At 40.6% G+C, this 13,948-nt stretch overlaps 1 protein-coding gene across 4 annotated transcripts in view; it reads left to right on the top strand.

Annotated features, from left to right (window-relative positions):
- Positions 1-13,948, top strand: part of DOCK2 (dedicator of cytokinesis 2) — a 422,720-nt gene that overhangs the window by 67,923 nt on the left and 340,849 nt on the right. For all 4 annotated transcript variants that reach the window (XM_053294951.1, XM_053294952.1, XM_053294953.1 and 1 more), the window contains 5 exons: positions 1,562-1,745; positions 1,840-1,937; positions 7,232-7,321; positions 8,046-8,146; positions 9,795-9,929. In XM_053294951.1, the coding sequence (XP_053150926.1) occupies positions 1,562-1,745; positions 1,840-1,937; positions 7,232-7,321; positions 8,046-8,146; positions 9,795-9,929 (608 nt within the window). The remainder of the gene's footprint in view (positions 1-1,561; positions 1,746-1,839; positions 1,938-7,231; positions 7,322-8,045; positions 8,147-9,794; positions 9,930-13,948) is intronic.

Raw genomic sequence — 13,948 nt, 5'->3', positions numbered from 1 at the left:
GACATCCATAAGACCCTCCCGAACCTCCCCTCTGTAGTAGGGCTTATCTGGTCTGCGTCTGATTGTGTAGGCCATCCTACCTCATGTTTTTACCTTTTTCCTCGATGAACTCACCTTCACTCCCGGATGGTCGTCTTTCTGCGGCGGTCGTCCAAAGAACTGAGGAAGATGGCGTCCAACCAGCCCTTAAATAGCACGCGAGCGGCGTGGAGGTGGGGCTTGGACGCCTCGACAAGCTGAGGCATGGCTACCGCGTGGTCTCTGCGCAGGCACAGAACCCATTCTTATGGATGTTGACGGATCTCTCCCAGATCATCAGTTACAGGTAAGCAACCTGTTTTTCCTCTTGTCATTCCTAAATTTCTTGACCTTCAGTTTCATGTTGTGAGAAAGGGAGAAAAATTTCTCTCTGTCCACTCTGTGCATAATTTTATAACTTCAATCATGTCTCCTCTTAGTTGCCTCTTTTCCAAAGTAAAGAGCCCCAGACGCTGTAGCCTAGTCTCATAAGGAAGGTGCTCCAGGCCCCTGATCATCTTGATTGCCCTCTATTGCAACTTTTCCCATTCTACAATATCCTTCTTGAGATATGGTGCTCAATTATGAAACTTTACTGGAAGTCATGGTCAGTATAGTGGCCTGTTTTTGTTTTTCATAAATTCTAGTCTCTGGGTAGGGCCAAGGAGAAGAGCCTGGGAAGGAATAAGATGTGCAACTTGACAAATTTCAGTAGTAAAAACTTTCTGTTCACTTCTGTGCCCATTGAAAACATGTTCCATAGGATTGGGTGTGCACAAACTGTTGTCTTTGCCCAACAGACTAATGATTGTAGCTTTAGGGCAGAACTACAGGTGACGTTTGACAGGACCTACTACCAAAATGGCCACTCCATGCAATGTTTTTCCAGCTCACTCTAGTGTTTCAGCAGAGTTACCTGTGTGGACTGCCTACACCTAGCCAGTGCCAGTCAATCATGTTGAGTGAGGGTGGAGAAATGCACATGATGACATCATAACATGGCATGCCTCCAACATTATGCAGTAAGGGCCCATCTCGCATGTGCAGCGGCCTCCAAAGTGGCCACCACAACTGGGGCAAGGCCTGGAAAGGGCTGAAGATCACCTGAACTGGGTGTTTTTATACATAAGGAAGGCCAGTGGGGGGAGAGGGAACATCCATGTACCCCCCTGCAGCCACGGAGAAGCCCCCCAGAGGGGGTAAGTACAAAAAATAAAGTGATTTTTTTAAAAAAAACCATCATGAATCCCCCCGTGCTGAACTGAACTGGAGTCAAAGGGGGCAAAACTGAATCGGGCCAGCTGGTTTTGTGCTCACCCCTAATGGCCAATGGAGGGGAAGCATGTACTCCCAGGGCTAGGAGTACATCACGAGGGAATCAAGTTTTAACCTTGGTTCCGTGTAATTTCTTAACTTGTTCTCGGTATCCAGTCGTTTAAAAATATTTATTTTTAAAATGCTTCCAGTGTGAAAGAGTGTTGCAAAGTTATAGCATTTCTGTAGAACTTATTCCCATGAATCTCACAACTGCCTTGTTTTCTAGGGTGATAGTAAGAAAATGGAGGATGCTAGTGCTTATCTGAGTTTGCCTTCCTCACGTCATCATGTAGACTCTAAGTTCTCAACATTAAGTCGGAGTTCAAGCAGTGTAGGAGGGCTCTCAGCAAGTTTAAGAGATTCCTTTGCCATATCAACCCTTGTTTGTTCAACCAAGCTAACTCAAAATGGTAAGAGTATAAGCTTCTGACACAGAAGTTTATGTTGCACTTGAAAGGTATTTTCTCTTTCTGTCCTTGAATATATTTCTTCTGTTTTCTGCAGTCGGTTTACTGGGCCTTTTGAAGTGGCGTATGAAGCCAGAGCTCTTGCAGGAAAACTTAGAAAAACTGAAGATTGTGGATGGGGAAGAAATTGTGAAGGTATATCTTACTCTGCAGTGCTTTTAAAGACACAGCTGTGCTATAATTGAAATTTAGGGACTTTCTGAATAGAAAACTACTAAGATCAATGTGGAAGGTTCTCTTTTACTTTATTTCACCCTCTGTTTTTATTATATGGTATCCAACATGTAGACATTTTTATGAACTTCCAGTACTCTCAGTATTGTGAGGTGTTTTGAATATTAATATGTAATTAATTGCCCATCTTTCGTTGTGTGCATGCATGGTTCATAGGACCAGGTTTTATAAAGTGCCTTGGTATAATGCAATGTATGTTTCCTTGGCTCCAGACTGGATAAATGTTTTTACATTTCTCATATACGTTTACTGTAGAGTAGTACTTTATTTCGGTCATTGACCAGAACATCATAATAATGTATACATCACACACAAATAGTATGAACAGTACAAGATTTGCACTCTCATATACGTTTCTTTCCAATTATTCTAAAAATTAATAGAATAGGAATATATGGTTTTATTGCAGTTGCTTACACTTCTATCGTGCTCATCAGAGCAAACAAATCCCTCAAGAAATGACTTGGGAAATAGCCTAATATAGCTGATGAGGTGAAAGCAGAGACCATAAACTTGTGTTTCCAATAATATATGCATGTTTTCTTTTTCCAAGGCAGTAGAATATTGAATGCTTGAGACAAGCGAATGACTAGATCTACTCTGATCTCAAGTACATATCCTGGCTTTTTTTCAACACTCTCGTTAGAATAAGCCAGGCTTTCTTGTTTTGATATAATTCTAGCTCTGCATTATCTGTGAACCAGCCCATGGATAGACGAAGTCTATTCAGAATATTTTAAAATAAAATAAAATGTATTTTATAGACATTTGGCATTTTGCCCAATTTTTCCTACTAAATTTTGTTCATCGATGCTGAAAGTTTCCTTCCAAAATTTGCCCCCTGTTCTATTGACACCAGGGAGCACTATTTGTGCTTGCTTGATTTATTAGATGTGATGTGATGCGGTCAGCGGAGGTCGTTGTTTACATGTCTGCTCCATTCAAATATAAAGAGCATACTTTTAAAATAGGGGGTGCATGAGTGAGAGTTGCTGAACACACACACCCCTCTTCATGACTCTGGGCCCCTTTTCCTCCCGGGGTGGCTCCAGTACTGGAGCTGGGGTGGGGGGAATCATAAAATACTGCAAGCCGAAGCAGCAGCAGCAGCACTAGTGCTATACAGCAAGTATAATTCATTTTCTCTTGATCTGAAGCTTCATAGAAATATTCTTCTGGGACACTCACCTTGATTAAAGTCGAATCAGTGAGTGCTGCTTTAGCATTCACAAAACGTATCAAAATTCTGGGCATGACAGTTTGTAACCATCATAGTTCCCTTGATTCAAGACTTTACTCTTTATGCCTGACTAACTCATAGTAAGCACAATATCAAGGCCAATTTGAAAGGCAACCTGCCTCTGCCTGTAGAAATAAGAAAGGCTCACATTGCTGTGAGAATAGTAAAAGCAGCCAATTATCAAACCCTTCCCTGTTAACATACATGAAAATGATATAAGCTCTGAATACAAGATGAGTGCAGCTGTATTTTTCTATTAAAATATTCATGTTATGGATGATGTTTGAACATTTAATGGTTTATTGTCTGTGGTAAATGAGTTTGATTTATTTTGCTGTGAAAACCCAGGGCATGGTCTGAGGGCAGATGATGCAGCCATTTTGCAGAAGTGAAGCAGGTCTAGAGTGGGTTAGTGTATGGCTGAGTGATGGCCTAGGAACTACATGGGCACTGCCTTGAGTTCCACGATGGAAGAAAGGTGGGATATCAATGTAATAAAACTAATACGCTAGTTAGTCTACAGAAACGTGGGTGATATCTGGCACTTTCCAAAGAATGTTTATCTAATCATTATCTAATCAACCAAGAGCCCCTGGTGGCGCAGTGGTAAAACTGCCGCCCTGTAACCAGAAGGTTACAAGTTTGATCCTGACCAGGGGCTCAAGGTTGACTCAGCCTTCCATCCTTCTGAGGTCGGTAAAATGAGTACCCAGAATGTTGGGGGCAATATGCTAAATCATTGTAAACCACTTAGAGAGCTCCGGCTATAAAGCGGTATATAAATGTAAGTGCTATTGCTATTGCTATTGCTAATCAAACATCTACACACTAGGATTCTTGGACTATCAAGAATGAGAACAAGATTATAAGACTGCATTCTCCTGGGTTAAACTTGCTATTAATGAGAGTTTTTTTAAAAAAAATTGTGTTGGGTCATGTTATTCTAGAAAGTATGTTTATTGTGCTTCTGCATTTGGAACACCTGTGGTTGACCCCTGTAAATGAAAATTTAATCAAACCGGTTACTTAGGATCATACTAGACTTGGGGGTGGGCTTTGGGGAACTAGACTTGGTAAGCAAACAAAAGAAGACAAAAGCAGAAATGACTTTTGTGCCATGTCTAGTTTGACTCTTAGTGCCTTAGTCTCTGGAGACTAAGGCACAATGACCTGATCTTTGTGGTAGTCCAGTATCCTTCATAATGTGGGGCTTTATGTCTGCTCAGTACCACCCCCCCCCCCCGAAGGATTCACAAACTCCTCAAAAGGACGCTGAAGCTCAATCCTTCACGCACGGAGCGCACGCATTATCTTTGCCACCAGAGCGCTCTGTCTCTCAGTTCCTTTCTGACTGCCATTGTGTGTGCTTCCCTTAGGATTCACTCCTTGGCCATCCTTGGTTCCTGGGAAACAAAAATTAAACGGTTTGCTTACTTGGTTTTATGGAACCAAGACGCAACTATAGCTGCAAATGGAAAAGATTTACAATTTATGCAAAATCCAAAGGATTTGACCTGTCTCCAGCTTCTGTACATCAGGTCCTCCTATACCTTATCTCCTTAAAACATTCTGGCCTTTCTATTTCATCTGTTAAGTTCCACATGTCAGGTCTATCTGAAGTCCATACAGGTGGGGGTTCTAAGACCCGTTTCCTCCACTCTGATTGTAAGAGGTTTCTTAAAGGTTTCAATAACCTTTTTCCATCAGTGAGGAAACCAGTTAAGCTTTGGAGCCTCTCCATAGTGCTCTTGATTCTCACCAAAGCCCCCTTTGAGCTCCTTTCCTAAGCACTTATTCAACTGCTTACTCTGAAAACGGAGTTTTTAATTGCTGTTACCACCTCTAGAAGGGTTAGCAAAATGCCGTTCACTATTATTATCTACAGGTGAAACTTGGAAAATTAGAATATCGTGCAAAAGTCCATTAATTTCAGAAATGCAAATTAAAAGGTGAAACTGATATATGAGACAGACGCATTACATGCAAAGCGAGATGTCAAGCCTTAATTTGTTATAATTGTGATGATCATGGCATACAGCTCATGAAAACCCCAAATCCACAATCCCAGAAAATTAGAATATTACATGGAACCAAGAAGACAAGGATTGAAGAATAGAACAATATCGGACCTCTGAAAAGTATAAGCATGCATATGTATTCAGTACTTGGTTTGGGCCCCTTTTGCAGCAATTACTGCCTCAATGCGGCGTGGCATGGATGCTATCAGCCTGTGGCACTGATGAGGTATTATGGAAGACCAGGATGCTTCATTAGCGGCCTTCAGCAATTCTGCATTGTTTGGTCTCATGTCTCTCATCCTTCTCTTGGCAATGCCCCATAGATTCTCTATGGGGTCAGGTCAGGCGAGTTTGCTGGCCAATCAAGCACAGTACACTGTATATTTTTCAGAGGTCCGATATTGTTCTATTCTTCAATCCTTGTCTTCTTGGTTCCATGTAATATTCTAATTTTCTGAGATTGTGGATTTGGGGTTTTCATGAGCTGTACGCCATGATCATCACAATTATAACAAATTAAGGCTTGACTTATCTCGCTTTGCATGTAATGCGTCTGTCTCATATATCAGTTTCACCTTTTAATTTGCATTACTGAAATTAATGGACTTTTGCACGATATTCTAATTTTCCGAGTTTCACCTGTACTCCCAGCAAAGTAGTGATGCGAACTGATCCCATTTTCTTACCTAAGGTAGCCTCTGTCTTCCACTTTAACCAGGACATTATATTGTCAACCTTTTTTTATGAACCCAGATTCACCCCTAGAATGTTCCCTACAATCCCTAGATGTTCGCAGAGTGCTAGTTCTACATGGCTAAGATGTCAAAAAATCCAAGAGACTTTTTGTTACCTTTTGAAGGTGCTCACAAAGGCCAGCCTGTATCTAGGCAAAGGCTATCGGAATGGCTAATCCAATTTATCTTCACCTGCTATGAGAAGCAAGGGGTGACACCACCTTCCACTATCTAGGCCCATTCTACCAGAGCCATGGCCACCTTGGCAGTTCACGTGATGGCATTAACATCTCTGACATTCGTAAAACCACTACATGGTCCACCAACCTGCCCTTTATCAAACATTATGCCTCAGACATCGGCTCCATGGCTGAGGCTGGTTTTGGATGTGCAGTATTAGACTTTAACTTAACATCCTTGGAACCACTTCCTTATATCGTAGCTTGCTAATCGCCCATGTTGTGAAGGATACTGAACCACCACAAAGATAAACAGATTGCTTACCTGTAACTTTTGATCTTTTGGTGGTCTGATATCATTTACAACACCCACCTGGCCTCCCCACCTAATGGATGTACTTACCAAACTTGTGATTAAAGAACTCCAGTTAACACAGTGGCCATTCAGGAACTGAGAGACAGAACGCTCTGGCACCAAATATACTGAGTGCGCTCTGCATGCAAAGGATGGAGCTTCAGAGTGCTGCAAGGAGCTTGTGAATCCTTACGTGGGGCTGCTGCACAGGTGCAAAGCCCCACATTGTGAATGATACCAAACCACCAAAAGATCAAAAGTTACAGGTAAGCAACCTGTTTAGTTTAGTTTAGTTTTTTTGCAGCACAGCCATGATTATTCACAGATAAAGCAATAGTCTTGCCACTCAGGAAAGAGGACACTTTATCTTAATTCCATTATTAACTGCTAGCATGCTTAGAATTAATTTTAAATAAAATCACTGCTGTGCCTGTTTGAGTTAAATGTGTACTGTGACTAGAATAAATATTTGAAGATATGGTGAAGTGCCAGGTGACAAGGCTAGAAGGATAGATCCTTTGACGCATGAAACACTTTCCCTGGGGTTAGGTGGAAATTTTCCTCTTAAAGGAATCAAAATGTTTTTTCAAAGCATCCCTATCCTGTCATGGTGCCAAAGCTATCAAAATGTTTATTCCTTCTTGTCATTTCCTCCCTCCCTTTGCTTAGTTCCTTCAAGATACCTTAGATGCCCTGTTTAATATCATGATGGAGCATTCTCACAGTGACACCTATGACATCCTTGTCTTTGATGCATTGGTAAGAACTACTACATCAAATATCCATCAAATGGGTGAATGTCCTCCATTGTTCATTAATAGCCTATGCACTCTTATCAAACCACTTATTATATGAATAGGGCACTACTCATAAGTTATGTGGTTTCAAGATTGTTGTGAAAGATGTATATATTTAAAAACAGCTATTTAATAGCTATCTATCTATCTATCTATCTATCTATCTATCTATCTATCTATCTATCTATCTATCATATCTATCTGATTTTTGGACTGCCTCAAACTTCCATTTCTGGGTGGTTTAAAACAACATAAAACAAGTTAAAAATGAAAAGACAATTAAAAACCACCATGAAACTATAAAGCTTGGATGAAAAAATGAGTCTTTAGGAATTTTTAAAAGTTTTCAGAGATGGGGAGGCTCTTATTTCAGCAGAGAGTGCATTCCAGAGTTTCAGGTCAGCAACAGAAAACGACCATCCCTGTGAAGCCACCAGACGAGCTGATGGCAACTGCAGACAAACCTCTCTGGATTATCTCAGTGGGCAGTGGGGCTCATAATGAAGAAGACATTCTCTTTAGCTAATAGATTTAATTCTTTATTGTTGGGTCTGTGTGTTCTTACTGCATAGATTATTGTAAACTTTAGTTTTCTGAAGGGTGCCTTTTTAAAACACAAAACTTCTAAATTATATTTCAAATTATTTTTGCAATGTGAAAACACTAATCCTGTTCATCTGTTACAGATTTATATAATAGGACTCATTGCAGACAGGAAATTTCAGCATTTCAATACTGTACTGGAGGCTTATATACAACAGCACTTTAGTGCAACTTTAGCTTACAAGTAAGTTTAAGTTTATTGTTGTAACCACAGGTCATAACACAACAGCTTACAAACAAGTAAGTAATCAATACAATAATTTGTATCATTATGGGGAAGGGTTATAGCTTAACAACAGAACACACACTTTTTCTTGCCAAAGGTCCTAGGTTCAGTCCTTTGCCTCTCCATTGAAAATGATCTCAGTTGGTAATGCTGGGAAGGCTCTTGTCTGCCTTGAACCTTGGAGAGGTTTTTCTGCCACTTTCTCTGCCTGAGACCTGGAGCACACAATACTGGGGTAGCTGGACCAATGGTTTGGTTCATGATAAGACAGCTTCATATGAAGTTTATATGTTAATTCGGAAACAATGGCTGGCATCCTGACCAATGTTGCACTTGGACAATGAGCAAATTTGCGTTAGCATAAGAAAATTGTGTGGGTGTGCAAAAGCACATGGCTTTTTGAAGTTGCGCTGTTGTGCAGAATTTCTCTTTAAAACATATGAAGTGTGATGTGTTGTGCACCTGTTGCACATGCAGAAACATGCTTGCATTAGCACAACAGTAATTTAAAATGCAAGTTCCAGGCTTAGTACAAGCAGCTAACACAGCAATCTTGTGCTAGTGCAACATAGTGCACACAGTGCACATGCACAGCGTTAGGATATTGGCCAATATATTTTAACATTTCTGTGTTTCTATATTTATCTTGGAAAATGAAGCACAAAGCAAGTAATAAGATACTGTAATTATTATCCAATTGTTTTTACTCTACTAGTGCACCGAAAGCTTTTAATAGAATGCATTTATGCAAAGCACAGACTTCTTTATTTGCCAATGGAAACTGTCGAGATGATAAGGACTTCCTGAATTTGCATCAGTTATATTTTTTAATACCTTCCAACAGATCTTGAGTTTACTTGGTGATGATTGTCTTGCTGGAACCTTTAGTTGTTCCCATTAATAAAGTGTCCTTACATTATATAAAGTGCTTACATTATATTATAATAATGTGCTTACATTATATAATTATATAATTCAAAAATTTTGTTGAGATGATGTATATACAGATACGTCTGCATTGCATTGTGTGGAATGTATAATCTAGTTCAGGATGTTTCCTTAGATTTGTTTAAATAAGTGTATAATTGCTGGAATCAATACAGAGAGATTCTAAAACAATTGGAGTCTATATTGTTTCTTTGTTGTTTCTACAATTCCCTATCCCACTCCATAGCTGTGACTTGTACATCATCTTCTCCTGTTTTTGTTTTTTGGGTTCTTTTGCATCGTAGTTGTTGCCAAAATACTTTGCATGCTGCAAAAACTTAAATATTGCAGTGTATATTACTGCTGGTGCAGAGTTTGGACTTTGGGGCTCAAAGAATTTTACCCACATTGTACTGGTAATATTGTTCGATGCAAATGATTGTGGCCACTGCCCAAGACAATTCTGTGATAGATAGAAATAATAACTTGGAATAAAGGGTCATGTTACAGTGTCTTTTTCCCTGCTGAGTTGTGTAATATTTGTTCTGAATTATAAAGTAATAAAACAAAGACTGCCATTTTGCACCATGTACTATATATATCTGCCACTTTACAGTATTTAGAAATCCAATGTGACCAAGTTAGTTTTTCTCTTTGTAAGCTGTTTTTCTGATTTCAGAAAACTAATGACAGTTTTGAAGACTTACCTGGATACTTCCAGCAGAGGGGAACAGTGTGAACCTGTACTAAGAACACTGAAAGCTCTGGAATATGTATTCAAGTTCATAGTTCGGTCAAGGACTTTGTTTTCCCAGTAAGTACTAGACTTTAATCAGAGGCCATATTTCACTGTTGTAAAATGGCACTAAGCTATAGTACTGAGCTAAAGACAACAGAGCAAAATAAATAAATACACTGAACCATTTTCTGCAGAAATTTTAGCTGAATAGATTATAAATGTCTGGCTAATGCTAAAGGCCATGCTAAGCTGGGGATATCAGGTGCTGGGGACAAGCAACAATGGCCATCATCGTCATGTTGTACTTTTGAGTGACTGGAGGCATCTGACTAGCTGCTGCTGAAAATAAAATCCTGCACTAGATGGTGTTCATCCAGCAGGGCAATTCTTAGATGGTTAATTAGAAAATTATGTAAACCCTCATTATTCTGATATGAAAATGGCCTCCTGACCTTACTGTAATTTAAAGTCCTAGGACTGAGGACTGCAGAAATTCTTTTAAAGTAAGGACTCCTTTATTGTGCTAACTATTCATGACTGTTTTCAGTGGCATGTTAAGTATTGTACCAGAAATACCTCATGGATATTGTATGTTTAGTCAATAGAGAATGAGAAACTGTGAGAGCTCCTTCAATGACTATCAAGATGGCCAGTCAGTTGATATCACTGTGGGTTCCACTATAAAGCTCACTGGTTAATATACTGTCTAAATTACTCAGTACTACTTCCCATGATTTACTCTAAAGTTACTCTAACAAACTGTAATTGAATCCGGACAAGACACAGGTACTGTTGGTCAGTAGCAGAGCCAATCGGGATGAGGAGATTCTACCGGTTCTGGATGGGGTTGCACTCCCCTTGAAGGAGCAAGTACGCAGCTTGGGGGTACTACTGGACCCTGCTCTGCTTTTAGATGCTCAGGTGGAGGCACTGGCCAGGGGTGCCTTTGCACGGTTTCGGCTAGTGCACCAGCTTTCTTGAGAAGGCAGATCTGGCCACGGTTACCCATGTCTTAGTCACGACATGGCTGGATTACTGTAATGCGCTCTACGTGAGGCTCCCTGTGAAGAATATCCGGAAACTGCAGCTAGTGCAAAACGCGGCAGCTAGGGTTTTGTCCAGAGCTGCCCAGTGGGAGCACATCACACCCATCCTGAAAGAGCTGCACTGGCTGACAGTTTGTTTCCGGGTCCAATTCAAGGTGCTGGTTTTGACCTTTAAAGCCCTTAACGGTTTGGGCCCAGGGTATCTGAGGGACTGCCTGCTCCCAAGGGTTGCTGCCCGCTTGACGAGGTCATCTGAGGGGGCTCTGCTCTGGGTGCTGACAATGAGGGAGGCTAGGTTGTCATGCACCGGAGACAGGGCCTTCTCTGTTGCTGCCAGATTCTGGAATGCTCTCCCAGTGGGTATCCCCTCCTCAGTCTCCATCACAGTTTTTAGAAAGCATGTCAAATCGTGGCTTTTTACCCAGGCTTTTATTTGATTGTCTCCTCTGCTGCTTCTTGTATTTTGTACTGTTTTTATGCTTGTGTTTTAATTTATTATTATTTTTAATCAGTTTTGGTTTTCTACTTTTTAGCTCAATGTTTTAATTTGTATTTTTTATAATCGTGTTTCTAAATTTTATTGTGAGTCGCCTTGGAATTTTCTTAATGAAAGGCGGGGTATAAATTTAATAATAAATAAATAAAAATAAAATAAAGAATTACTAAATTTAAATAGGACTTTCTCTAGTAAATTTAGTAGGCATCTCAGCCATTAAAAGTAGTTAATCATTGACTTGTATATGTTTGGTAGTCCCATCAAATGAAACTATTTACTTGGTCACCACATAAACCCAAAATTGCAGTCTTATTCCCTGATGGCACCTTTTCTTCTTTCTGCTTCTTACCCTCCATTCTCTTTCCTTTGTGGGTCTAACTTAGGCCTCTATTTTTCAATTTGTTTTGTATACAGTGCCAATTATAGAAAGTACTCTAGAACTAATAATCCTCATGTTGAAGCAATAAAAATGACATGCCTGACTATTTGAGTAAAACCTTTATGTAATTTGATTGTCTAACTGTTTGAGATGGCTTATAAATCTGGTAAAAATAACAGTAAAAACAATATTCAAATACTATGCATAATTTTTAAAAGATTCCTTCACAGACATTTGCCATATTTCTGTGTACCAGAGTATTCTAGGCCAAATTTTAATTGTCTGAAATCTTTACAGTATTTCAAAGCAATTGGGACTTGTCCTAGAATTGAAGTCCTGATAAAATGACGTTTGTATAATATTGTATTGAAGGGATAGGCAAATTTACCTATTTACAAGCAAATGCTAAACCTTCTTGTGTCAGTTTTTTCACTGTATTTTTGTTTATCCAGAGTCGGACTTAATGGTTGTGTTGGCTGACCTTTATGGGTAATAAAACTGATGGGAGGAAACTTTGCCAAAAGGTTTATTTTAATAGAGATCTGGATTTTAGGAAATTACTTTAACATTTCTGATAATTGAATCAGAGTTTGTAAGGTCAAGGAGAGGAGGATATGATTTGCATATTAAAGATGTGTGAACTTGGTATGTACTTGAAATATACTTGATGGAAACATTACCTTCTTTCTTTATAAGCTCTTTGGGATACTCTGCTTTAAGATTATTTTTTATATGCCACACATAAGAAAAACGAGCAGAAATGAAATAGACTATTGCTCCTCTTACCTGAAAACAGTTCATTGATTTAGGGTTCCGAATTCAGCAGAGTACAGTGGCACTTTAGAGATGAATGCATTTATAAGGTCATGCATGTGACCTGTACAGTGTGGGGAGGGTGGGCAGGGGGGAGGCAGGGTTGAACCTACCTTCCCACCAGAAAATCCAGGCCTTGTACAAGCCGCATGGCTCGTGTGCCCACACAACATGTGGTGCCATTAGCCATGTGGCATTCTAGAGGCTGGGAAAATCCCACAGTACACCATGCGATGAGCACAATGCATTGAGGGATTCCCCCTTAACCAGATGTTATATGCTCATGTGCTTGCAGCCCAAGCATACACATGACCCGAACCTACGGTAAAGGGCGTGCTCACCCCATTTACCTTAAAAGCCTGGGGTAAATTCTCTGGCTACTGGGGGAGGCAGTGCCAGGATCAGCTCCGTTCCCGGTGCTTCACACAAGCAGCCCTACTCTGGTAGGGGGAATCTCCTAACATTGGTAGGGCTGCTCGTATGAGCTGCCTCTTATTGTGGCATAAGCATTTGTAGATAAAAGCCATCTTTGTGCTGGGCAAAATGTGGTTACATCTCTGTAATCTGCCAGTACAATCTGGCAAATGGTGTCTGGAAGAGTTGGACTGTGATTCAGATAACTTCTCTATCTACATTGTGTAGGGGTCTTGCAGAGGTGATGTAAGTTTTTTTGATTATTTTCTTTAACACATTTGTGCCTCTCCATTGCATTGCAGAATTGTTTTTATCTTTCACACGACCTTTTCTCCAGGGGCCTAGCAAGGTTGATATGGACCCTGGGATGTATAATGAAGATGGGCCTCTGCCTCCCCACCTTTTTCTTCAGAGAGATGTGAGCGGGGAGCAAAGAGCAATCTGTCACCCAGCTAGTGGGCTTCAGGAGCCCAGGAACATTGGCCCCTCATTCAATTGTAGTTAGACCCCTGCCTTTCTCCCCTGTTACCTCTGATCTTCCTTTGCTTCACCTCACTTCTCACACCTCCATCCAGCATTCGGCTCCAAAATCATTCACCTCTCTCACACCCCTCCTTAAATCCCCAGACTGGTTTCCTGTCTGCCCCTGGATCCAATATAAGTTCCTTGTCCTTGCCTTCAAAGCGCTTCATAGCCTTGCCCCAGAGGTGTACTTTGGTAATTTTGGAGCCTGGACCTAAAGGCCTTTGGAGTCCCGCCCACACCCCTCAAGTTAAGCATCATTTTTTATCACATAGGTTCTTGAGGGCACAAACCACACTACCCAGGAAAGATTAAAGACAAGGGGGGGGGCAGGGGTGTGTGGAGGCTCTGGAACTAGGCCCCAAAGTCCAGGGGTAAGAGCGCCTCTGCCTTGCCCTTTCCTATCTCTGTACTTCCTGGCTCT

Source organism: Hemicordylus capensis, chromosome 2, assembly GCF_027244095.1.
Source record: "Hemicordylus capensis ecotype Gifberg chromosome 2, rHemCap1.1.pri, whole genome shotgun sequence".
Taxonomy (NCBI): domain Eukaryota; kingdom Metazoa; phylum Chordata; class Lepidosauria; order Squamata; family Cordylidae; genus Hemicordylus; species Hemicordylus capensis.
Note: the sequence above shows the minus strand (reverse complement) of the source record. Positions and strands in the feature narration are given on the sequence as shown.